The sequence below is a fragment of the Coregonus lavaretus genome, assembly GCF_964263955.1.
Source record: "Coregonus lavaretus genome assembly, chromosome: 25".
Taxonomy (NCBI): Eukaryota; Metazoa; Chordata; class Actinopteri; order Salmoniformes; family Salmonidae; genus Coregonus; species Coregonus lavaretus.
Genome location: NC_140012.1, coordinates 14,160,045 through 14,186,801, shown reverse-complemented (window position 1 = coordinate 14,186,801; position 26,757 = coordinate 14,160,045). Strand labels below are relative to the sequence as shown.

The 26,757-nt window shown below is 44.8% G+C and overlaps 2 protein-coding genes across 2 annotated transcripts in view; one reads left to right on the top strand and one right to left on the bottom strand.

The window, feature by feature from the left end:
- Positions 1-254: 254 nt before the first annotated feature.
- On the bottom strand, positions 255-18,091 carry heatr1 (HEAT repeat containing 1). Its single transcript, XM_084142100.1, has 43 exons — positions 18,041-18,091; positions 17,604-17,764; positions 17,261-17,477; positions 16,937-17,078; positions 16,710-16,811; positions 16,462-16,602; positions 16,106-16,317; positions 15,832-15,965; positions 15,504-15,714; positions 15,186-15,303; positions 14,842-15,045; positions 14,665-14,753; positions 14,353-14,564; positions 12,911-13,032; positions 12,330-12,524; positions 11,994-12,153; positions 11,360-11,508; positions 10,911-11,103; positions 10,609-10,781; positions 10,278-10,448; positions 9,839-10,081; positions 9,488-9,619; positions 9,294-9,397; positions 9,000-9,146; positions 8,706-8,824; positions 8,475-8,596; positions 8,158-8,286; positions 7,476-7,694; positions 7,164-7,293; positions 6,836-7,005; positions 6,570-6,622; positions 6,310-6,433; positions 6,012-6,152; positions 5,621-5,928; positions 5,261-5,411; positions 4,976-5,134; positions 4,718-4,852; positions 4,531-4,635; positions 4,191-4,359; positions 3,800-3,954; positions 3,456-3,614; positions 3,145-3,253; positions 255-837 (listed from the first exon to the last, which is right to left on the bottom strand). Exons 2-43 carry the CDS (start codon positions 17,743-17,745, stop codon positions 749-751), a joined length of 6,459 nt encoding a protein of 2,152 aa, XP_083998226.1. The 5' UTR covers positions 17,746-17,764; positions 18,041-18,091; the 3' UTR covers positions 255-748.
- Positions 18,092-18,993: 902 nt separating this feature from the next.
- Positions 18,994-26,757, top strand: part of LOC311100727 (SUN domain-containing protein 1-like) — a 34,174-nt gene continuing 26,410 nt past the window's right edge. Inside the window, exons 1-2 of the mRNA XM_084141688.1 lie at positions 18,994-19,343; positions 20,538-20,638. Coding sequence (XP_083997814.1) covers positions 20,571-20,638 — 68 coding nt within the window. The 5' untranslated portion in view covers positions 18,994-19,343; positions 20,538-20,570. The remainder of the gene's footprint in view (positions 19,344-20,537; positions 20,639-26,757) is intronic.

Genomic DNA, 26,757 nt, shown 5'->3' with positions numbered 1-26,757 from the left:
TGCATAACACATCTTCTGCCTTGTATTTAGCGTTTGATGTTGACGTTACATCAGCCTTAAAGTGATATAATAATCTTATGAAATGCGCAGCAGTTGAATGAATTATCATTTTGAGTCATGTATATTGATGTGTTTTCAATAGGGACAAATCAAATTTGACTGGTGCTACCCCCAATTGTGAATATTCCATAATATGGAATGACTCACCGTGACAGATTCAGGTTCCTTCATATTCGTCAGCAAGTGGTACTGGATTAGCTTTCAAAAACCTTTATTCAAATGTATTATAATGAAGAGTTTGCTTACAAATGTATTATTTCACATGTACATTTTCATACGATGTAACAAAACCATAAGAGTTAAACAGTTGCCATGAAAAGCTTTCCATAAGACCCCCCAAAACGTGAAAAGACAATAGAAATAGCCTAACAACAAAATTCATCCATATTTTAATTCCCACAGGATAAATTTTTGGCTGATCATTTTTTTTATTTTACAGCTAGAGATCCATCCTATATGTACCAGGTATCCAGTGATAATAAGCGGTACATGCAAACAAAGGTTAACCTCCTGTGTCTCCCATCTTTGTTTTGATTGATGCACGGTTGATGCACAGTTCTGAGAAACAGTTAATGTCTAAGCTGGGGGAGAGGGGCTGAGGCTAAGCCTTCTGATAGGGGGACGTAGTGGGCTACGGGTCAATCTGGGCCCTTGTATGGTGGTGAAGAGGTGGGAAGTGGGACACAGGTTAGAAGTAACTCTGAAGAGGCTCTCCCAAGATGGTCTCCATCTCATGGATGACCTTCTGGACTTGATGCTCCACCTCCTCGCATTCGTCTGTAATGCAGAAAACACACACAGCGGTAAGCAGGGAAGTCACAAAATGGTGGCCATCGACCAAGAACGTTTTCACTAACTACCCTAAACACATCACAATCTACAGTGCCTTCAGAAAGTATTCATACACCTTCATTTAATCCACTTTGTTGTTACAGCCTGAATTCAAAAAATGGTTTGTTTTTTTCCCTCACCCATCTACACACAAGACCCCATAATGACAGAGAAAACATGTTTGTAGAAATGTTTGCAGATTTATTGAAAATTAAATAAAGAAATCATTTACATCAGTTCGGGAATGGGGATACACCTAGTTAGTTGCACAACTGAAAGCATTCAAACGAAATGTGCGTTCCGCATTTAACCCTACCCCTCAATCAGAGATCGACACCCACATCATCAGCACCCAGAGAGCAGTTGTTTTTGGTTTAACTGCCTTGCTCAAAAGGCAGAACGACAGATTTTTTTTCACCTTGCCAGCTCGGCGATTCGAACCAGCGACCTGTCGGTTAATGGCCCAACGCTCTTAACCGCTAGGCTACCTGCCGCCCAAGCATTCACACACCCGAGTCGATACTTTGTAGAAGCACCTTTGGTGTAGATTACAGCTTTGAGTCGTCTTGGCTATGTCTGTATCAGCTTTGCACATCTGGATTTGGGGATTTTCTCCCCTTCTTCCTTGCAAATTTTCACAAGCTCTGTTAAGTTAGATGGGGAGTGGCGGTGAACAGCAATCCTCAAGTCTTTCCACAGATTGGCTGGGCCACTCAAGGATTTTCACATTGTTCTTCTGAAGCCATTCCAGCGTTGCTTTGGCTGTATGCTTGGGGTCATTGTCTTGTTGGAACGTGAATCTTCGCCCCCAGTCTATGGTCGTTTGCACTCTGAAGCAGGTTCTCAAAGATTTGCCTGTATTTGGCTCCATTCATTGTTCCCTCTATCCTTACCAGTCTCCCAGTCCCTGCCGATGAAAAGCATCACCATAGCATGATGCTGCCACCACCATGCTTCACAGTAGGGATGGTGTTAGACGGGGGATGAGCTATGCCTGGTTTTCTCCAGACATAGCGCTTTGAATTCAGGCCAAAGGGTAACATTTGTCTCATCAGACCACAGAATCTTCTGCCTTATGCTCAGTCTTTCACGTGCCTTTTTGCAAACTTCAGGCATACCGTCATGTGCTTTTTTCTCAGGAGTGGCTTCCGTCTGGCCATTCTCCCATAAAGCCCAGATTTGTGAAGTGCTGTAGAGCCTGTTGTCCTTCTGGCAGGTTCTCATCTCAGCCAAGGAACTCTGTAGTTCTGTCAGAGTGGTCATTGGGTTCTTGGTCACCTCCCTGACCAAGGTCCTTCTTGCCCGGTTGCTCAGTTTGGTCAGACGGCCAGCTCTATGCAGTCTGGGTAGTTCCATATTTTTTAAATTTCCCAATGATGGAGACAACTGTGCTCATTGAAACTTTTAACACTATAGAAATGGTTTTATACCCTTCCCCAGATATATGCATCATCACAATTATATCTAGGAGGTCTACAGACAGTTCCTTGGACTTCATGGTATAGTTTCTGCTCTGACATACACTGTCAACTGTGGGACCTTATATTGACAGGTGTGTTTCTTTCTAAATCATGTCCAAACAATTGAATTGGCCACAGGTGGACTCCAATCCAGTTGTAGTGACATCTCAAGGATGATCAAAGGAAATTGGATGCCCTTGAGCTCAATTTATAGCGTCATAGCAAAGGTGTGTCAACACTAACGTAAATTTTATATTTCTGTATTTCATTTTCAATACATTTGCAAAAATGTCTAAACACATGTTTTCACTTTGTAATTATTGGGTATTGTGTATAGATGGGTGAGAAAATAAATTGAATCAATTTTGAGGCACTAACAACAAAATATGGATTAAGTCAAGGGGTATGAATACTTTCTGAAGGCACTGTAGCTACCATTACACAACCCTGCTATTTTCCTACTTTCTTCAACTACCCTAGGCACATATGAGGATTAAAATGGATGTTTGTATACAGCCAAACCATACATTATAAGCAACACTCATTTTTAGCTATGCTACAGGCAGAAAATAATAATATGCCAGGAACAGCTTGCTTTCATGTTTTCAAATGACAGAATATAATAATTTATGCCAATTTGAAGAGGTTTCCAGATATGCTTAAGTGGAATGTACTCTGTTATACAGAGGGGGGAAAAAACACAGACAAGTCTCAATATGGTATAATTACAGAAACAGTATAGCAGCAGAAAAAGAAAAGTGGGGGAAAGAAAGTGATGAGACAGTGAACCTACCCTCCATGAGTTCAGCCAGGAATGGGATAGTCTCTGGTAGCAGGACCATGTAGTTCTCCCTCAGCTTAGAAGCCAGCTCCAGCAGCATCAGCAGGGCAGAGAAACGCACCTGACGGGGGAAAACAACAGGCCTTTATTTCAGTCACTGGATGATCACTCATGGTCCTGGAGAACTGAAGGTGGGCAGGGTTTTTGTGCTGACCCAGCACTAACACACCAGCTAATCATGGTCTTAATGACTAGTTGAATCAGAAGTCTGTTGGTACTAGGCTGGGAATCCAATCCAACTTCTCACTTCTCAGACATCTCACCTTGGCCGAGCTGTGTCGTGTCTTCAGCAGGATCTGGTAGTTGAGGGTCTTCCACAGAGTGTCGTCACCCACGGCAACGCAGAACTGGCCCACGCACGGCACCAGGTGCTTGGTGACTCTGGTCTGGTAAACCTCCTCTCCACCCAGGGTGTTCTCCAACTATTCACAGACAGGCAGACATTTATACACCACTGCTATAGGGGGGAATAGGGGATCACACAAATAGAATAGGGCATAAGGAAAGGTGTACGGCATCCATATTAGGAAGTCCCTCAGTTGTAAAGGTAGCCATTTTTGTGGATGAATCCTTTGTTATAGTGATGTAAGAGAGGGGTGAGGCTGACCTGATCGACCAGAGGGGCCATGAGGGCGTCGGCCCTCTCCTTGCTGACGAAGCGCTGCGTGTCGTACAGGCAGATCTTATGGAGGCAGTCCAGAATGCACTCCAGCAGCAGGCAACGCTTCTCAATGTTGTCCTCTGTGTCAAAGAAGGCTTCATCTGAATGACAGAAGGAGTGGATTAAAAGAGGGAAAATAAGCTAAAGATTTTCAAATACTTCCCGATGTGCCTTGCGTTAATCATTCACATTTGTGACTCAAAACCAGCAATGAACCAGAAAATGGGCAAATCCACATCAAACACGACCTTTGTTGTCCAGCAAAGCCAGACACTTCATCTTAGAGACCTTAGATTCATAGGCAGTCTGTTACCACACAGGAGAGAGAGAGACCCACCTGTCTTTGTGACGTTGGTCTGGCAGAGCAGGTCAGAGAAGGGCTTGACCAGGTGACCAGCAAACAGGACAAAGAGCCCCTTGAGCCTGTCTGCGATGCTGTCCGACAGGCGGTAGAAGGTCAGCAGGCGGTCCTTGGCTGCGCTCTCAGTCTTGCACCAATCAAAGAGCTGCATGGGCATAAACACAGTTAAGCATCATGACTCTTCAAGTGATTACATTTGGACTAACACTGTGAGATTAGTGTGCTTTGGGAATTAGGTTATTATCTAATAAAAAAACATGGAACACACAAAACAACTGAAGTAAGACAGCATCGATTCTCAAGTAATGATGCTTACTTTGAAGAACAGGGGCCTGAAGGTGACTTCAGAGAGCTTCATAACCATGGCCAGGAGACAGTCGATCACATAGCCCTCAATCTCCTTGGTCTTCTCCAGATCACCCTGCAAACAAACACGACAGTCTTAACTATGGCAGACATGTGTCATTCAAACAGTTATGAGTTCAACAGAGAGAGAGCCATACTTGGCAGTGTTGGGCCCGGAAGTCCAGCGCAATTAGGAAGAAGGACGTAAGCTCTGATTGGTGGGAGGTCAGCTGATCCTTCTCCATGTGTCCAATGTGCTCCTTCAAGATGCCCATCAGGGGACCAAGCTGGCTCTGTGAAAATGAAAGGAGGTGAAACACTCAATTGTACCGATTCAATACATAACCACACAATGTGAACATGTATTTACTCCATCCTTACATATCACAGGCTACTCTAGGTAATTCACCACCTACCTGTTTAGAGTCCACCAGCTTGCTGTAGCACTTGGTGAGGGTGGGCAGCAGGACCCTGGGGGGCACCTTGGTGGCCACAGTGGTCCTAAGGGAGGCCAGTCGCACAGCCAGCTGTGGGGTGGTGGTGGCCTTCTCTGCCACCCGCGTCAGTCGAGCCACCTGGGGGACACATTACACCGTTACATCATTTCAGTATCACAGGTTCCATTCGATTTATTATGTTTACTATATGTTTATTATGTTAGAAACCAGATGGATGTTTGTGTGTGGGACAGTATAAGTTACCTGAAGCAGTGTGTCCTGCAGGTAGGGGCTGATGAAGTGAGGCAGGGTCTCAGTGACGCGTTGCAGAGCCGTGACGGCACTCAGCATGTAGATCTCATTAGACAACACCTCCTTTCTCTCTTTTAGAGTCTGCAGCACCGCCGGCATCATCCTGACAACATGAGGAGGAAGAGACTAGAGTCAGACTTCTGACACCACATTAATGATAGTTTACATAGGGTATATTATGTGTAAATATTTGTGTACTATGAAAGTGTATAGGAAAATATTAAATATGGGTAATTTATCTAACAAATGCACAGGTCTGTGAACTATACTGCCTGTATCTACTGTAGACACAGAAACGTTGTGTGTGTGTACCTGGGCAGTTGTGGGATGGCGAGGGCCTTCAGAGTGCTGGCCACCTCAGCCATACACAGCAGGGCACTGCCCATCACGTTCTTCTCCTCCTCTGGTGACACCACTATCTCCACCGCCCGGTTTAGCACCGGTACAAACGCCTCCTTATGATCCGAGCCAAAACTGCGGCACAGCAGCTTGAGGCTGTAGAGGGCTGTCTGCCTGTTGATGGCCTGCTCCTCCTCTTCCTCCTCCATGACCTTGACCTTGCCGTGACCATGCCCCACAATGGCCAGCAGGTCACCGGTCAGGTCCAGAAGAACGGTCACCTGGGGTGAGAGGTCAAAGGTCAGGACTACCCCTAACTATGCAAAACATACACACACATAATGTCCCCCGTCTGTGTACTAACCTGCTCCTCCTGCCACTGGGTTTTCTGCTGCAGCTTGTTGTTGAGCAGCTCCATAGCCTTCCGCCTCACAGACGGCAGCTGGTTACCCATCAGGCCTCGCATCACCGTGATGAACGTATCCGTGGGCAACAGGGCGTTCACCTAGTGATCAAAACACAGAAAAAATGAATGTAGGATCTCACAATGCAAACCTGGCTGACATCCTGTGTTTTTTTCTTAATATTCTAACAACCTTGGTTGCCTTTATTTTCTATGACTGAGTAGAGTACACGTCTTTCCATCTCTGTGGCAGACTTACTTTGTCCAGGACATCGTAGGCCTTATTGAGCAGGGCTCTCCAGAACTTGCCAGTTGGTTTGTCAGTGTTCTCCTCCACACAGCGAGCCACAGTGTGGATGTAGCAAAGGATCTCCTCCAGAAGACTAAACAGGACATCAGAACAACATCATACAATTATAAAGATGTGCTTTTTATCTTACAGTCAAAGAAATTGAAATCACCAATTCAAAATCATCAATTCTTTGCACCACATGGTTGGTTAGTCTAAATAAGCCTCACCTTTGCTGTAGTTTCTGCAGAGAATCCTCCACGATGTCACCGCACGCCGCAATCTGGAAGACACATTCAATGTTTAACAAACTACACTGATACATGACGGACATTAAACTTGAGTTACATAGCCTTTTCCCAGATCTGGTTTTGCTGTCTTGCCAATAGTTGACAAGGCTTTTACCGGATCTGTTTATGCAGTATTGCCAATAGTGTCAATTGTCTTGCCAATAGTACTGGCAAGACAGCACAAACCCAGGCTACAGTTAGATTACCATTCCCACAAAGCTGCCGGAGGCCAAGAGTTGGGCCATGAAGGAGACAGAGAGGAACTTGAAGTGGCGCAGCTCTTTGCTGCTGTGGGCCTCCATGTTGAAAATCAGCTCCTCTGCCTTCTCCTCCTCCTTCTTGGCTCCCCTGCCACGTGTTGGCCTCTTCACAGGTCCTGCACAAAACAAAAATGGAGTATGGTGTAAACCTGGTCCCTAAAGAGCACCCGTCTTGATGTCAGCTTCGTTATATAGACCCACACAGCACTCCCATCCTTTTTTGTATGGCCTTCACAACAGACAAAATGCATTGCAGGTTTGTTGAGTTTCTCACCGTCCTCTTTGTCCTGTGGCAGCGCCATGAGATACTTCAGGATCTTTATGAGAGAGATGAGTTGGTCCTCCACCTCAAACTCACAGCACACTGATATCCAGAACTCCACGTCCCTCTCCAACGCAGCATCCTGAGGACAGACAAACATGGCGCCTTAAAGCATTTCCTGAAGATTCTGTATAAAACCTATAGCAAATTCCAAAGACACTTCATTGACATACCTTCTAAAAACACTTACGCACACTTTTTAAGTAGTATATTCCATTGTGTTGATATTTCAGTCAGTTATTTCAGTCTTTTCTCATGGCCTACCTTCTCTGTGGCGTTGGTCTGGGTAGCGTGCTGCTTGAACAGGAGCAGCAGTAGGACCCAGAGGAAGCGGGCGGGCCCCAGGGTGGTCATCAGCTGGGTCAGGATGGGCAGGCGGCGGTGCTCGGGCACGTGGGGCAGTGCGTCGGCGAACACGTGCACAATGTGTGCCACCACCGCCTCCATGTGAGCGGTTGACTCGTCGTCGCCACTCTCATTGGCCTAGAAACAAGCAAAACAGACATTTCTTTTTCGGAAAAGTGGGAAGTAGCGAGAAACTCAGCAACCACGCCAAACCAGTGTGCAGGTTGCTCACACAACACTTAAAAAATATCCTTTAAGAGACAACTGACAACAATTGATGTCATAGCCCCTGTGATGAATGTCCTAGAGCTGAAATAACCAAGAGCCACTGACATGCGACCCTCAGCTTTGGATCTCTAGTTTGATCTAGCATCCTTTCTTGTCCAAGAAGCTAACATTAGCAACTAGGGGGTTTACGAGAATGCACAAGACATTTGTTTTTGATTGGCATTTACCACCCACATCTCCAGTGTTCATGTAATGTCAACCAAAACAACATATTACGTATTATTCACATTCATAGCGTATTAGATGAGTGGAAGTGAGACAATGGACAGGTCAAAGCTATTCTACATCACTGACCGCTTGTTGGTTGACTCACCTTAATGAGGGCAGGGATGACCGTCTGGACGGTCTTATTGATGACCTGAAAGCTGTAGGTGTCGTCCAGACGCATGATGTTGGCGCCCATGAAGGTGAAGATGGGCATGATGTTGTGCAGGACCTTCTCCTGGGAAAGAATAATGGGTCGGGGTCAAAGGTCATTGGGAACACACTTTAGATTGGAAACTGTTTCTGATGGTTTACAGATGGCTCTGTGATGGTTGAGAGATTGTTCTGTGATGGCTGAGAGATGGTTCTGTGATGGTTGAGAGATGGTTCTGTGATGGCTGAGAGATGAATGTGTACAGTACTTACAGGGAAAATGCCAGCCACACTTCCCAGAAGGAGCAGGGCATGATGGTGGGTCTGGGGCATGTCGGACATCCTCACACACTGCACCACAAGCTCCACGTTGAACTTGTCCTCATCCAGCACATCTGTGTGTGGAGGACAAACATAGTCACACATACACAAATCACAATCACAACATTTTAGGAAAGCCTGGAGGGTGCTCCTGGGCTAAAAAAAGTCCCTCGGTCTTCTCACCTTTGCTGATGGGACCTCCGTCAGAGGAAAGCTTCTGGCAGACATTGAGCAGGCAGCTGAGGATGAGCTGCTTGGTGTACTCTAGGTTGCCTCGCTCCACGGTGGACGTCTCTAGACACCTGAGCGGCCAGAGGGGAACAACACTTGGTCTACATATCTCAACCATTGTAGCATACTACATAGTATGAAGTAGTGTTTTTGCAGAGCATACTACATAGTGTGCTGGTGTAGATAATTAGACACATAGTTGGCCTAGCTCAGGCCGAGGCTCTGAGAGAGTGCAGCTGGTTTTACCTGGAGAGCAGGCTGAAGAGAGCGGGCACCAGCACCTGAGGCCTCTTCAGCTTCTTCTTGTGCTGCAGCAGCTCCAGGATGAGAGTCACCCTCTGCCAGACCACAGTGCCCTCTTCTGGCACTGCCTGAGCAGTGTCCTGGGCCTTCCTATATAAAGCACAGAAACACAGTGGCTCAAGTCAAGTCCATCATAGAGGCTCCAAGTCAAATTGCATTGTAACCAATGAAGTGATTGTATCTAGTCTATGTCTTATTGTAATCAAATGTAGGCCCGTTAGATTAGATGTTCCTCACCTCTGCAGCATCTTGCTCCTGCGGGTCTGCTGTACTGACACAGTGACTTTGGGCTTCTCTGCTGGGGCTAGCTCGTTAGCCACTAGCTCGCCGTCCACAGCAATCTACAGTGAGAGGATAGCATTAGCATCTTGTGTGGTGGTAGTGAATAATGGCTTCCCTGTAGATACAATATACAGGAGGTTCCTCCTCACCCCTTTGAAGACACTGCTGATGGTCTGGGCACAGACAGGACTCCTGCTCTCCACCAGCAGGTCAAACATCACCCCCAGGAGCCTCTGCTGGACCTTCTCATCTCCCAGGGCTGAGTAGAACGCCTTGGTGATCTGAGAACGAACAACAGGGTCATGTTCAGTAGGAGCAAATGGGAGAAAACATTTTGAAAAGGTAAATGGAAAATGAGGGTTGTCATTGTAGAAGTTTCAAAATGAACATGACCCAGGCAATAGGTTGGTGTTTTGATGGCACAGAAATGAGTAGCATACAGCCTTTTTATCATCTTATGGATCTCAGTCAGGGAGAGCCGCGCTGCCACAGTAGCGTACCTGTTCCAGGGCGATGATCTGAAAGCAGGGGATATCAGGGTAGGGCTTAGACACCGTGCCGAGGGCCTTGATGAAGAGTTCCAGGCAAGCCTGGTCCTTCACCAGGAGGGGGGCTGCCTGCTCGTTGTACTTCCCCAGGACCAACTGCATGAGCAGGGCCTCGTCCTTTAGGACAGTGGGGTTCTCCGGCCCGCTCTGCTCCAGCAGGCGCTCCAGGACAGGCATTAGGACAGATAACACCGACTAAGAGGAGAAAAAAAAGCGGGAAAGGAGACAGGGATATAAAATATACGGCTTTACAAAAACTCCAACGCCCAGATAAGAGTTGTCATATAAAAAGAGGCCTCAGAGTTTTTCCTGATCCAGTCACATCATCAGGAAATAGGTTTCACATTCCAGCAAGGCCTTACATTTCTGTTGTCATTCCCTGTCCACTCACCTCTCCATTGACCTCTCCCAGAGCCCTCAGTATGGTCTTGGCAGTGTAGGCAGGGCAGTTGGCCACCTGGACACCCAGCAGCAGCTCCTCCAACCCCACTAGCAGCCTCTTGCCCCAGGCCTTGGCTTTCCCTGTCCCTGTTACAGCCTCCTCATAGAGCTTCCCCAGGGCCTACAGAAAAACAGATTTGGAAAGAGTGTGTATAACAACATTTAATGTGAATATAACATGAAATAAATGTTTGTGCGTGTATATTATTTCTATTTGATACTTTGTACCCACAATGTTTCATTGAGGATACAAATGATGTATGTGTGTGTGCCTTTCTCACCTGGCTGAGGTGAGTTGGGTCAGTGGTGAGCTCCTCGGTGGTCTTCAGCAGCCTGTCTATGATAGGGTGGAAGGGAGAGCTGTCCACCTGGGCTAGGGTCTGTAGGGTGGCTGTGGCTGCCCTCCTCACCTCCTGGACAGGGGAGCTCAGACAGGCCAGCAGGGACAGCACCACTATGGAGGGAAAACAGATTTAGAAACTTTGTTACTAATACAGTTCTCACCCCAGACACTTGATGGTAATTTTCAGACTATGCCAAACTCTATACATGAAATACAATCAAATACAATTCTCCAGGCTACCTGGTGATGAGCCTGATGCCAGCAGTGCAAGAGTCTTCCTTGGCTGGGCGCTGAGGAGGGCTCTGCCCACATAGAGGGCCTGGGTTTGCAGAATGGCATTGACCTTACAGTCCAGCTGGTCTCCTAGGTTACTGCCGTAGCCCCACACCAGACTCAGGAACTTGAAGAGCTCCAGGGGATCACTCAGGTGGACCTGGGACAAATGGAGGGGGTTGAGGAATGGAATAATGGGGACAAAGTGAGGCAGTTGATCGTAAAACGGGATATTTCTTTGTTTTACCTACTGCCACAAAAACACTGTACCTTATTTTTGATGATTAAATAAAGGTTATATTGTAGCCTCCCTAGAGGAATGCTGGACTTTCACCTCGAGTGATGCTATGCTCCAATGAGTTGAAGCATCGGTCTGTGCACTGAAATCCATTGTGTAACATATCAAGATTCAGTACCTGGAAGAGCAGCTTCATCAGGGCCCTGAAGCTGGCTGCCATGGGCACCTGGCCTGCCCCTGTGATGATGACATCAAACAGGCGACACAGCAACCGGAGGTAGCAGCACGTGTTGGTGTCCAGCTTCTCCGGGTTCCACCAGGTCTCACCTGACAGGAAACCCAGACAGGGAGCAAGCCGCCTGTCAGCCTCTTTCCTTTTAACTCAGTGTGTGATCAAGTGGTTAAAATAATTGGTGATAGTCTTAACTTTAACAATGAAAAACTATATGTAGCCAATTGCTTTCAAAAAGGAAAAATGTTGGGGTTTTACACTGCTGCTACTCTGTTTATTATCTATGCATAGTCACTTTACCCCTACCTACATGTACATATTACCTCAATTACCAAGACTAACCTGTATCCCCGCATATTGACTTGGTCCCGGGACCCCTTGTATATAGCCTCGTTATAGTTATTTTATTGTGTTACTTTTTTTTAACTTTAGTTTATTTAGTAAATATTTTCTTAACTCTATTTACTTAAAACTGCATTGTTGGTTAAGGCCTTGTAAGTAAGCATTTCACTGTAAGGTCTATGCCTGTTGTATTCGGCGCATGTGACAAATTAAATTGGATTTGATTTAATTGATTTACCTTTGAAGGAAGTGTCATGGCACTTGAGGGTGGATATGAGTCCTCTGAGCAGTGACACCAGCAGCACCCCATACTCTGTTTCCATGCTCTGCCCTGCCCTGAGCCTCTGCAGGTACTCTCCCAGCCCCACAGAGAAGGAGAGAGACACATCCTCCTGCTGCTGGCAACACAACAGAAGAAAAGGTAAACCATTTCATACGGATTTCAAAAGTACAGAAAAGTATAGAATGGGTAAAGGAATCTGAGGATTTAAAAAAATATACAAAGACAAAATGTAAATATCACAGGAGGAAATCTATAATTGATGTAGTTCTACAAACTGCCACTCCCGCTCACCTTAGGCATGTCTTTTTGGGTGAGCTCCAGTATTGCAGGCTCCAGCAGGGAGTAGACACTCTGGGCTGTGTGGAGGTGCTGGGTCTCGCTCATGTCCCCCAGGCCCTGCAGTAAGGTCTGGCTCAGCACCACGAACACTGCCATCTCCCTCAGGCTACCGCGCTGGGCTGCTACCACTCCTGCCAGCTTCTCCAGCTAGCAGACATGCAAATAAGGTGAAGGGTGAGTTAATAATAATAATAATATGCCATTTAGCAGACGCTTTTATCCAAAGCGACTTAGTCATGCGTGCATAAAATTTTTGTGTATGGGTGGTCCCGGGGATCGAACCCACTACCTTGGCGTTACAAGCGCCGTGCTCTACCAGCTGAGCTACAGAGGACCACAAGTTGTTACTTAGGATCCTTTCATATTGAACCCAACAAGTTTATCTAAATTCCTAGTGCCTACCCTAGTTAGCCAAGAGCTCTAAAATCACTAGATCAGTGTATGGAAAGCAAGACCGTTTTGTTTTAATTGCACTAATAATTAAAATTGCACTTGATGAAGAAAGGCCACCAAATGTTTACTAATCCACTCACAGCATTGCGTTTGGAGAAGGGGTCCATGTTAGACAGGTTCTTGGTCAGTGTTGAGATGAGATGCTGGTTGGCCAACCCAATGAAGTCTGGCTGAGAAATCCTCTCCATCACGTCCTTGAGCGCTGAGAGCAGAGGAGAGATAGGAAGTAGTTACAGTGCCGGCCAAATATATTGGCACCCTTCCACCTTTCTTAAAATAGGTTTTTTGCTCTCTCCATAGGTTTTGGATGTGATTCAGATCTGGACTCTTCGCTGGCCACTCCAGAACAGTCCAGCATTTCTTCTCTAAACATTCCTGGGTACTTGTTGATGCGTGTTTGGGGTTATCGTCCTGCTGGAAGACCCACAAGCTTTAATGGAGACCGGCTGATATGTATTGCCAAAGAGCTCTAACTTGGTTTCATTGGTTCACAGAACATTTCCCCCAGGATTTAGGCTTGTTTACGTGGGTTTTTAAGAAGTTCAAATCAGGCTTTCTTGTGTCTCCTTCAGCAGTGGGGTCTTCCTATGTTTACCGACAACCAAATTAAGCATTCAAAGAAAAGAACACCCTCCCTACAATCAAACATGGGGGAGGTTCGATAATGCTGCGGGGTTGCTTTGCTGCCTCTGGTACTGGGGGCCTTGAATGTGTGCAAGATATCATCAAATCAAAAGATTAATAAGGTGTTTTGTAGTGCAATGTTAAGCCTTGTGTTCAAAAACTGTGTCTCTGTTGAAGGTTGTGGGTCTTCCAGCAGGAGAACAACCCTAAACACACATCAAAAGCAGCCTGGAGTGGTTCAAGAAGAAACTCTGGACTGTTCTGGAACGGCCAACAAAGAGTCCAGATCTGAATCACATCCATAACCTGTGGCAAGTGCAGAAAACAGCAGTTGGTGGAAGGAACCCCTCAAACATTGAAGAATAAGAGCAGTTTGCTGCTGTAGAGCGGGCCAAATTGCCAGTAGAAAGGTGCAGCAAACTCAATTGATGGCTTCAAGAAGCATTTGTTGGTAGTTACCTTGGCCAATGGCTGTGCAACCAAGTACTAGCTCCAGGATGGCAATAATTTTGTCCATGCCATGTCTTTATTTTCTAAATTAAAATAGTAAACGTAAGTTTACAAAAATGAAATTGGTTCTACAATGTTGAAAATCCAATCACGAGGTATGGAGACCAAACTTTTTTTTCAATTTCAACGTATTTTAGAAGAAATAGGGAATTATTTAAGAAAGGTGCAAATATATTTGGCCGGCACTGTATAGTAAACATACCTTCTTATTCTCTGGAAGTAAACAATCTGAATTTTGATTTAAATGAGTGGCATCAAGCTAGAGTATACATAATCCTTCTATTTACCAAAGTACCCGCCAAAGCATTCTCACTAATGCATTTGCAAGTGTTCCCAAAGACAAAAAAAATGACATTTATTGTGAAACTCCATGTTCTAATGTGTTTACCATGGGCCCAGCCCTGAGTGAGGTTGTGCTGGGATATGAGGGTGGACTGGGCCACACAGGTGGCCAGCTGGAGGTCTGGGGAGTCAGGCAGGGCCGAGGTGACCATAAGGAAGGGCAACAGACCCCAGACGACACAAGCCTTAAGGTCAGAGTTCCCCTCAACCAGTCTGGGTTCATCCAGAACCCTCACTGCCTCCTTCAACACTGGACACCTATGGGGAAGCACATCGAAGCCATTCAATATCACACTATGGATATGGAGTTATTTGGGGGAATGTATGTGCATTTCAATGAGCTGAAAACAGTATTAACCAGTTTCCAGCCTTTGAGAGGTCTATACGTTGTAGCAGTGAGAGGAGACATGACACAGTGTCCTCTGGATCCAGGCGATCAATGTAGAGCTGTGGAGGGAAATATGATAAGTTAGGTTTAATCACTAGTAGATTCCAATATGAATGTACTTGAAAGTCTAATATTGCAGCCACTCACCTCCAGCGCCTTCAAGGCTGCAGCCACCACCTCTGGGACATCATCCTTCATACGCTCCAACAGAGCCTCCTTCAGGAAGGCCTGGTCAAAACCCTCCTGTCCTGAGGTGACAATGCCGATCAGGTGTTCCACAGCCATGTGCCTCACAGAGGGGAGCGGGTGCTTCAGGCTCAGCATGAGGGAGGTGTCAGAGTCCCCGAGGATCTGTAGCCAAAAACACAGACAGCGGAGTGTAAGAAAACAAAATGGCACGGAATGGCTTTGAGGAGGTTGAGCTGATGCTAGATCTCTGCCTAAGTGCATCCTTTACCCAGAGCAATCTCAGCTAGGGTGCTGCTGCGTACCTGGTACTTGCCACTGCTCATAGACAGGGAGATGAATTGGTGGAAGAGGTTCTTGTCCTCTGCGCTGGAGAGGTCACTCACATGGCCCTCCAGGACTATGTCCAGAGCACCAGGGTATCTGCAACAACAGACATTCAGTGTAATGGATATACACAATGGAGTGGGAAAGAAAGAGGACACAAGTGTTGGTGCTGTGGTTTGGCAGCTGAGAGAATAACTACAGCTTGGCTACTACCAATTGAAAAGGGAAGCAATTGCAACAGTGATGTAAGTAGTACCCAATGAATGCCAGTGTTTAAGGGAAAAGGTCCAACTTACTTCGACTCGAACAGTCGGACAATTGGCAGCAAGCGCTGGTTGAGGGCAGTGACACCCTCAGCAGAGAGCCGACTCTGGGACAGGTATTCCTCAAGTAGCATCTTTGCTACTGTGTTATCAAAACCACCAGACAGTGGAAGGCCTTGAAGGACAGACTCTAACAGCTTTCCATGGCGGGTGCTCTCTGAGGGCTCCTCAGTCTCCATCTCATCTATGACAAACAAAAGACAACACTTTTTATTTCATATTAAAGGGATTCAATGGCAATATACATATGCATCCAGGTTAAAATACAAAGAGTCAGATGCAGGTATACACTGCTACTCACCAGTGCCGGCGGTGACGACAGCATGAACCAGGTGAGGCAGCAGGTAGCGTAATAAGGGACTGATGTCATGAACTGCTGCCATGGCCTGGAGGGTGGGGACCAAGGAAGTCACAGCACACAGCTGGCCAAAGGATCTAAAGGAGAAAAAAAATAAAAAAACACACAGAATGCCAATTAAGAAACACAAAAAACCCTAAGATGCCCTAAAATGACACTCGAAGTGATGAAATAGTTTCACAAAGTAAAATTCTTCCTATTCCTCTTCTTCACTCACTTTGGGCCGACAGTGCCCTCCTTCTGGTTCTGCAGGAGGACGATGAGGCAGCCCAGGCCCTCTTTGGGAAGCACAGGCTCCTTGCACAGTGACTTGCTGATCTGCAGGGCCAGGGTGTCCACCAGCTGGGCCTCCATCACTACCTTCACAGCCAGCTGGCACACTATCATGTAGGTGGCAGCCTTGTAGTCTGTCAAGGAGGACTTCATACCCTGGAGACACAAAGGAAATGGTCAGCATTAGTTGAACAGTCTTCTTATGGTTTATTCCTTAACTTCAATAACAAGTTTTTGAATCTCAGTGTCAACGCCTCAAAATATAATGGTTTCTTATGAGGCTAAAATGCAGTATCTAACCTTCTGAACATAAGGCAGCAGCTTGGATATGATTGTGTCAGAGACTTTCTCCACAGCATCCAAAGCCGGTACGATAGTGGAGGCATAGAAAGAGAAAATCACACGAAGCTGGGCACAGTTGCCAGAATGTCCTGAATATCCCTGCAAAAAAAGAAGACCAACAAAACAGGTCAAGATGAGGCACTGTGCTTGACACCTGAGCATACGTATAAGCTACATTGAGGTATAAGGCGGTGTATTGGGTTTACCTTGATTGACTTAGTGACCAGGGTGCAGATGAAATCCATGAAGCCCAAGTCTTTGTAACAGTGAGTGATTAGGGTTCCTCTGGCCAAAGGAACTCCTGGTTTCTGTAAGGAAATGAACATATTGATCATTGTTGACATGCTGATTATAATGAAAAATAACAACTAAATCTATCAACTTCAAATAGTTGTTATGTTCATAAATCATAGTTAGCTTCTATAACAATTACCTGAAGCCCCTCGAGCCAATTCCATCGGTTAGTGGGGTCCTTTAAATTAAAGAGCTGAATGACTCTGACAAACACTTTAGTCTCGTGATAGGGCAAGGCACAGGCAAGCAATGTGTCCACATTATACAGGTGGATGTGGAACCTGCAATGATGAAAGAGAATAACCACCAGTATTAACATAATGTCAATAAGAAAAATCCAATATGAATAGGCTACATACAGTGACGCAATTAAAACAGCAGCTTATACACGTTTTCCTTCTAATGTAAACATAACAATACTTGATTGATAGGACATCGCGTAGATAGAAAAATGGGGGGGCACCTGTGTACAAGCCACTCAATGCACTTCTGGGCAGGCTTGAGCAGAAAGTATGGGGACAAGCGTGTGAGAAACAGGGAGATGCCTGCGTCCAGTTTCTTGTTGACCTCCTTGGACTGGACACTGCGCTCCAGGCCCACCGAGGCTTGGCTGAAGAGTGTCTCCTGGAACTCACTGAATGCAGGCTCGATGCCCAGGAGTTCCTCGAGCCCTGTGCATCCTAAAATGCAAGATAAAATAAATAGTCAGGAAGAGCAGCTGAGAAGTTTAAACAGTAGTCATTCAGATGACAACAAGCAGCAACAGTGAAGTCAAGAAGGACCTGTCAGACTCATGCCAAACTTACCAAGTGCAAAGAAGGTGCTTCTATCCATACTGGAGGCATCTTTAGGGTCAAACAGTAGGGATGCAACCTCCCGACGAGTGAGCAGATTGGGGTCATTTTGCGGCAAGGCCAGGCGTTTCAACTGGTGGGCTAAAGATGTCATTGTGTCAGGTTCTCAAGATCTGTTGGGAGAGGCAATCATTATAACGTTACCTTTGACACGTGTTGCATGTTTCTAGTACTAACGTTAGCTAGCTAGCGAACGTTGGCTAACCAAAGAGTCGTATCTGTGCCCAAACTGTTAGCTAGCATATTTTTTGCCGGCTACTAGTCCGTGTTTAATAAACGTCCAGCTTTGATAACCGAAGCTATGCGCTACTACATTCATATGGTCATTTAAAAACACAACATAGGAGAAATATAAAACAATATTATTGTAGAGTTAGTTGGTACTGTACCTCGGTTCCGCACTCCTATTTTCCCACACGTGCGTTTTCTCTGACCTCTCTGACCGTATTCAAATCCGGTTCACGACATGTACTTCAAAATAAAAGTGGCCAAACCAGAACCCTTCTCTATTTCTTCAGTAAAAAAAAGTATATACTCTATTCAATGCAGTGAAAATACACAGCAGTCATCTTAGAGAGTTTAAATAACATAAAAATCCTTTGTCAGTGATAAGAAAGTGAAAGTCGTATTGCCACCCTCTGTTCAACTCCAGTCCACAGGCGGCGGGTAAAGCACCAGTGAAGTTTGTTTACCGCCGGCATAAAACAGAAGAAGAAGATATAGGTCTACGTCACCGTTGACCGCGAAGTAGAGAACTGTCGTCGATACTCGTGTGATATTTCATTTTCGTTCGGGTTTTATCATGGTTATTGTGAGAGTCCTGTGTAAATGAAATGTTATTTGTGTTTGTAAGGATTCAGAGATTAGTTATATTTGGACGGTTTTGGAGCACTTGCCAAGAAACCTTTACTGTCAAACTGCAACAAGAGCGAACTAACGTTAGCTAACCGGTCAGCTGTCAACGATATATAGCTAGCAGCGCGTCCATCGTGTGGCAACATTTACCCGTATATATAAATCACCTAGCTACATTGACATTAAGGTAAGTGGACACATCCATGCACAGTATATAATATTAACTACTTTGGCAAGCCGCTACATTTATCCCAATACAAAGTCACGTTGGAAAGTTTGACAGTTCATTTTTCGCGGGATCCCGCCCACTGCAAATTGCCATTGGACGTGACGCTCCCAGCCTCCTTTGAACCGTGCACTGATTGGTTCAAGTTTGAAAAGGCTACTGAAGTGACATTTGACATTCTGCCTGCCTGTACAATTTACAAAGATGATATGTGATTGCGTACCAGACACCGGTGTGTACATGAGTAGCACATTCTGGATGAGAGAACAAGCAACACTAGTACTAGTAGGAGCAACGACCAGTTGTTTCTCCCGCTTTGTTGGGGGAAGCCATTTTGGAATTGTGATTTTGTAATGACTAGGGATATTTTTTGTTATTTTATTTATTTATTTTTTACAGCTGATAGCTGACTACTCTTGTACGTACTGCAAAGTGCCCACACTTTGAGGGATACTGTTTATATTGGGTAGTTTGAGGCTGAGCAGTTCACCCACGCCCACTGGCTGGTCTACACGGTGACTCACGCGTCTGTATGCGGCATGAAGTCAGCTCATTTTCGCTGCAGCTCTCCTGATCTTATTCTGTGGATTTACAAGTTGTATTCACAAAAGGCAAGTTAATTATGTATTTGAATATCAACATGGTGAGAGTTGCTTGATAACTAGGCTACTCTATACTTCATACTCGGTCTGTACACTCTGTTTGTGAACCTCACTGATACTTTCTTGTCTAAATTCGGTCTGACAGCTTTCTTTGTTTTTACTACATGTGTGATGTGACTGGAAGTTAGGCTAGTTTAAAAATGGTGACAGTTCAGAATAGTTGTTTATTTAATTCATAGCCATACAGGTTACCTACCTGGGCGGCAGGTAGTCTAGCGGTTAGAGCCAGTAACCGAAAGGTATTTGGTTCGAATACCCGAGCCGACAGGGTGCAAAAAATCAAGGCACTTAATTAACCCTAATTTGCTCCAGGGGCGCCGTGCTACTATTGCTGACCCTGTAACAACACATTTCACTGCATTATCCAGTGTATGTGACGATAAAACATTTGTAAAAAATTTTTGGGGTGGTCTACAAATATTCTCATTGTTATTTTGTATAGAGAGAGGAAATATGTTTATGTGTAAGTGTACAGATGAGGATTGCTTATTACATCTTTAAAATAGGTCTTTGTGTTTTTACTATGTATTTCTCGACAACTCATGGCCCCCTGCTGTCTGTGGTTCTGAGTAGTACAGATCCCGCCCAGCCCTCTGGCATCACTCTGTGTCTGGGTGTGACTTGGGTAAACAATTGCACAGCCCTATACTTAAGTGCCATTAGAAAAGGGACCCTCTCATGATGCAGCAAAATATCTAGTTTCTGGGTGTCTTTTGAGGCAATTTATTAAGCAGAAATTGGTTTTGGGGTGAGCAGTTAAAAGCATTATTTCTACTCATTTAACTGCTACCTTCCATACAGTTAAGAGCTCGTCGTATTGTTTGAATTAATGCAAAGTCAGTCAGTGGCAGGCAGCCTTTACTCAAACTTCTGTGTGTGTGTGGCTATATGTGCAGTGCAGCCCTTTAGTATTTCAGTGTAGTAAAATCATGGAGGTCTGGATTTGGGAGATAATGCAGCAAGAAAAACAGGAGACCAGGGTTCAAGTTAAAAATAGTTTGACAGGTCAACTGAATACAGGAAGCCAAAACTGACCCCTTTACTGGTGCAGACTGCAGAGAGAACGACTGAACAATACTGTGGGGGTTGATGGGGTGAATATGTACTACTGGGTTGTAAAGTCTCATGGTTTGGCTCTTGCAGTCTCATTACTGAGAAATTGGAGGCTGGACAGGCATGGACCATTCAAAAGTGAACTCACGCGCCCCACCTCGAGGGAACACTGGCTATACCTACTCTCACAGGTGAGTGTGCATGCAGTGCTACCCGTCTCAAGGTCCTGAAAGAGGGATGTCCTGAATGATTTCTATAGCAACTTTCCTTTTAGGGGGTTCCAAAACATTTTCACTTGGGGGGGCCCCCTTCCAGTATTGAGGAACAGCCCGTGCCCGTTTCACGTCTATTATTTCTATGGGCACAACCACTGTTCATGAGACAAACTGTGCACATCCCTCTTGTTGGTTGAGAGAATTTTGCAGCCCCACTGTTTGGGAACCACTGGTTTAGTGGACGGTGAGCATACATTTGCTTTTTTGTGTCAAATACCCTAGTGCTTTTTGCTCTGATCAAGGGCTTGTTTCAACAAATCACACTGGTAGGACTTGCATGCATAACTTTCTCAAATGTTAATGTTGATTTGAAATGTAATTTGAGGAACTGTAGCCCAAGGTGGTTTCGGCTAACATTTTGGCCTAACAAAATAAATATCACGATTTAGGGTAGTTGAATTAAGATTTTATTCATAGAGATTACAGCTCTCATTCTGAGCAGGGTTTATATAGTATTATGGAACCTCTCCACATTTATTTGGCAATGTTCCCCTTACTGAAAAAGAGAAGTCCAAAGCGGATATGTGTGTCGCAGAGCCACTGGTTTGTTCTTTGGGACTGGGTGTGTCTGCGTTGTCATGTGTGACTCAGAGAGGGTGTAGATGTTGGCGCTGTTGTACTGGACTTGACAATATTAGCCATTTGATTTCACCATCTGCTCTGAGAACATAAGCCTGAAAGACAAGTGCTCCTATACATTTTTCTCTCAGTTCTTTGCAATTGCGTTCAGTCTAGCTTAGCTAATAAAACAGCAAGAATGTTTTGATTTCACTTGCCTCCAAATGGCAGATTTACGTACCACTAGGGCTGTCCCAGACTAAAAATAATCTTGGTCGACCAAGAGTCTTCTGTTCTTTCGACCAATCGATTGGTCTATATTTTAAAATGTGTATTTTAAAAAATATTGACCCATCCTATATGTTTGAATCAAATCAACTATATACACTGAGCTTGTCTGATGCTTTAAGCACACGGTTTGATTAAATAATTAAGACACACAAATGACTAGAGGAAGTCCGACCAGCAATTTTATTTGGTTGTGCTGTGTGTAATAAGTAAATAAAAGACTGTGACTAGCACCCGTTGTCTCTCTCTCCCCCCTGCTGCAGCGACCACCACAGAACATTAGTGTTTATCGCGCTCTCCGTGTTGCTGAAACATAATTACAGCCATTTCTGACTGAAAAGTTCTGTTTTCAAAATCCCTCATTTGTTTAGGAAAAATATTCCCTCAACCCTCGCTCGCTTTACGTGACATGTATGCATCGCATACACGTGACCAAAGACCTGTTCGCACGGACTAGTAATACAAGAGAATGTTGGTTATATAATTATTACTCCAGAATGTCCATTATTCCAGAGGACGATTCGGACAGGATTAGTTTCTTCCAAACTGCCCCCTGTAATTCTTTATTTTCCCCCAATATATTGACAGTTATGACGCAAGCCTGGAGGTTTTTATTCTAGGCGTGAAGATGCAGTATTTCAACATGTCCAGGTGATAGGGCCACACTGATAACTCAAGCTTGTTTCTAAACCATTCCAAACCATTCTATTTCCTATAGTGTCGCTATAATATTTCAATTGAGGAAGTGTGATCATAATCATTAGGATATTTTAGCGATCCGCAGTACATCCTAAATGCCCCCCAGCCTTGAGATGCATTTTAAGGCTATGGATGAGAAAGCTAACTTATCATTTCCGAACGTTTAGGTCAGTTGTATGCTGCTGCTTTGCGATCTATTAACGGCAAGGGATGCATTTGGCAATATTCCATTCATATGCATAAAACATATCAACAAATTAGTGTTAAGTTGCGTCAATTCAAATCTGGTATAGGAACAAAAAGAGGTCAATGCACGTCTTCTAAAATAGACTAGTATTTTAATTAATGCAAACACTTGAATGGTCAATATGATGTTCGTATATACGGGCCCACTGAAAAACCACGCAGGGCAGTCAGAGAACTGAGCCATTGTTATAAGTTCTTCTTTAAATACTCTGACAGAGATAGTTCCCGCTCCCTGCTGGGCCTGTCAGAGTAGAGGCTGGGTGTGGTTTAAACTTACCCAACCTATCGATGGGGCACAGGCTGGTCCCAGCCCCTTGGTGCTTCACTGTTGTCGGGCATTAGTTGTTATCTTTACAACTTGTCTCGGGTCAGCAACCTCAGACATAGTTTGTTCTTCTTCATTGTAGCAGAACACATGTCCTTGAGCGGTTTAACAAAGAGGCAGTGTGTATGTGAGTCACAAGTCTGTCTCAGCCTACCCCCTAACGGTTCCTCACATTAATCACAGCTTGTTATGTTAAACAATCTATATCAGTACAGCACAAACCTATTATGTTTAATCATTAATGTATTCTTTCTAAGCTAGGCATCACATCTAGTTATAAGAAAATAGATCCCAACATTAGTCACTGTGAAAGTTGCTAGGCTACATGTAGGCCATTCATATTTAGGTTATGGGCAGCACTTAGTTACATTTATCGATTCAGTTATTGTTTTCTTGCGCAAACCGCGAGCAACACCTGTCAAACTCAAACATTTCTCTCAAAACACAGGGATGTCGATTCGCACGGGACTAGTATTATCAGAGGACATTGGAGTTTGCCAAAAAAAACTGTAGGTTATTCTGCCTGAAATTGTTACTCTCCTGCCATGTAAAAATTACTTACATGGCAGATTCGGACGGGACTAAAATTACAGATGTGGTGTTTTAAGCTCGTGCACAATTACATTACCCGACCTCCCCCAGTAAAACTAATCCTGTCCAAGTGGGGCACAATAGGGCCTGACCTATAGCCAGGGCCGGTCTTTGCCGTTCTGCTGCCTAAGGCGAGATCAGGCTCATTTTTGTTCTGAATGAAAGTTGAAAATAAGGAATGTTTGGACCAACTCAAGGCGGTTCCAGACCGGACAAAATCTGAACCAAACCTAGACGTCTATGATTGATGTTTGGTCTGGTCCAAATCTGAACCAATGTCCATGGATGTGGCAATCATGGCCGGTCCGGAACTGCACCAAAAAAAGGACGTCCAAAAGACGTCTGCGTCGGTCCGTGCTTACTGAGGTGTAGCCTACAGCGTTGGCTGAAATTGAATTTTATGAATGCCCATATATGTGGTAAGCCTACCATTTTTGTAAAATGCCAAAAAACGACTTCCAGACAGGTCAAAAAAACCAACTTCCATGCTTACTAGGTTGCAGCCTACCATGTCGGCCTGCAATGGATTTTTATGAATGCCCATCCATGTGGTAGGCCCACCGTTTGTAAAACAGGCCATTGCATTGGCTTTATTAGTCCTGACTCCTGTGACTAATCGTTTTTTCTCTGAATATCAGCTACCCAACTTTATCAGGAGTTATTGTGAGCCTATTTGCAATTTGTTTACACAGCGGGAAATACAGACGTTTTTTGTTATGATCAGCTTGTCAAAAAATTTTGATTGTCCATTTTACTTTGACCTGTCCTGTTTTTAGGATATGTTGCTTTGTTAACATAACAGCTAATTTTTTTTATTTGATTGAGCACCATTTAGGTTCGGCTATTTGATCGGACGAACCTGCATGATGTAAAAAGTGTCTGTCTCATTACATTGTCATACATTTTATCTCCAGCCTGTAGGCTGCAGAAAAGGCCACATACTCTTTCTACCATATCGTGTATCTGCTACATGATTTGTGTTAGACACTTTTTGACACAACATTGGTGGAGCGCTGCAGAGATGCGTCTCTCCAACACAAACCTGGAGAGGCGCGCTGGGAATGGACAAGCAAAATATTTGGTTCCTTTGACAAAGTGGGCACTGCTTATCAAAGGGTGGCATCAGCGCTCACCTAAAAAGCCCATATGCCACTTGTTGAGAGAGATTGTCATTGGTTTTGGGCAGAATTATGTGAGGTGTTATTTGTTGTTGTTGGTGCATCTTGGTCAGTTTAGCTCAGAAAATGTCGCCCTCGTCAATCTGCCGCCATAGGTGCCCGCCTAACCCTGCCTAATGAGCGGGCAAGGCCGTGCCTATAGCATAGCATAATCACATCAATAAATTGGTTATAACAAACTCTGGACATATAACATCAAAATGGATGCAGAGGATGTGACAAACTCGAAACGGGGGAATATTTATAGGTTGCTCAAGTGGTAAAGGGAAAGTCAGATGTATGGAATAAATGTGACTAGTGTTAGGTTCTGAACAAACTGAGTAAACTCAGACCGACAACTAGAAAAAGCTCAAACCAAGTTTATTCACCCACTGGGTCATACAGCTGCAAAGACGAGGCATGATTACACAAGCACATATACAGTGGGGAGAACAAGTATTTGATACACTGCCGATTTTGCAGGTTTTCCTACTTACAAAGCATGTAGAGAGGTCTGTAATTTGTATCATAGGTACACTTCAACTGTGAGAGACGGAATCTAAAACACAAATCCAGAAAATCACATTGTATGATTTTTAAGTAGTTAATTTGCATTTTATTGCATGACATAAGTATTTGATACATCAGAAAAGCACAACTTAATATTTGGTACAGAAACCTTTGTTTGCAATTACAGAGATCATAAGTTTCCTGTAGGTCTTGACCAGGTTTGCACACACTGCAGCAGGGATTTTGGCCCACTCCTCCATACAGACCTTCTCCAGATCCTTCAGGTTTCGGGGCTGTCGCTGGGCAATACGGACTTTCAGCTCCCTCCAAATATGTTCTATTGGGTTCAGGTCTGGAGACTGGCTAGGCCACTCCAGGACCATGAGATGCTTCTTACGGAGCCACTCCTTAGTTGCCCTGGCTGTGTGTTTCGGGTCGTTGTCATGCTGGAAGACCCAGCCACGACCCATCTTCAATGCTCTTACTGAGGGAAGGAGGTTGTTGGCCAAGATCTCGCGATACATGGCCCCATCCATCCTCCCCTCAATACGGTGTAGTCGTCCTGTCCCCTTTGCAGAAAAGGATCCCAAAGAATGATGTTTCCACCCCCATGCTTCACGGTTGGGATGGTGTTCTTGGGGCTGTACTCATCCTTCTTCTTCCTCCAAACACGGCGAGTGGAGTTTAGACCAAAAAGCTATATTTTTGTCTCATCAGACCACATGACCTTCTCCCATTCCTCCTCTGGATCATCCAGATGGTCATTGGCAAACTTCAGACGGGCCTGGACATGCACTGGCTTGAGCAGGGGGACCTTGCGTGTGCTGCAGGATTTTAATCTATGACGGCGTAGTGTGTTACTAATAGTTTTCTTTGAGACTGTGGTCCCAGCTCTCTTCAGGTCATTGACCAGGTCCTGCCGTGTAGTTCTGGACTGATTCCTCACCTTCCTCATGATCATTGATGCCCCACGAGGTGAGATCTTGCATGGAGCCCCAGACCGAGGGTGATTGACCGTCATCTTGAACTTCTTCCATTTTCTAATAATTGCGCAAACAGTTGTTGCCTTCTCACCAAGCTGCTTGCCTATTGTCCTGTAGCCCATCCCAGCCTTGTGCAGGTCTACAATTTTATCCCTGATGTCCTTACACAGCTCTCTGGTCTTGGCCATTGTGGAGAGGTTGGAGTCTGTTTGATTGAGTGTGTGGACAGGTGTCTTTTATACAGGTAACGAGTTCAAACAGGTGCAGTTAATACAGGTAATGAGTGGAGAACAGGAGGGCTTCTTAAAGAAAAACTAACAGGTCTGTGAGAGCCGAAATTCTGACTGGTTGGTAGGTGATCAAATACTTATGTCATGCAATAAAATGCAAATTATTTACTTAAAAATCAGGCAATGTGATTTTCTGGATTTTTGTTTTAGATTCCGTCTCTCACAGTTGAAGTGTACCTATGATAAAAATTACAGACCTCTACATGCTTTGTAAGTAGGAAAAACTGCAAAATCGGCAGTGTATCAAATACTTGTTCTCCCCACTGTGTTTATAACCTTTTAATAGGCGTGGTCAACTCCTTACACATCTAGACAACCAATACATCTGTTGGTAGGCAGGAATTTAATTGGTTCCTCTCACTGGTGTACTCACAGCCCTGCCTCTTAC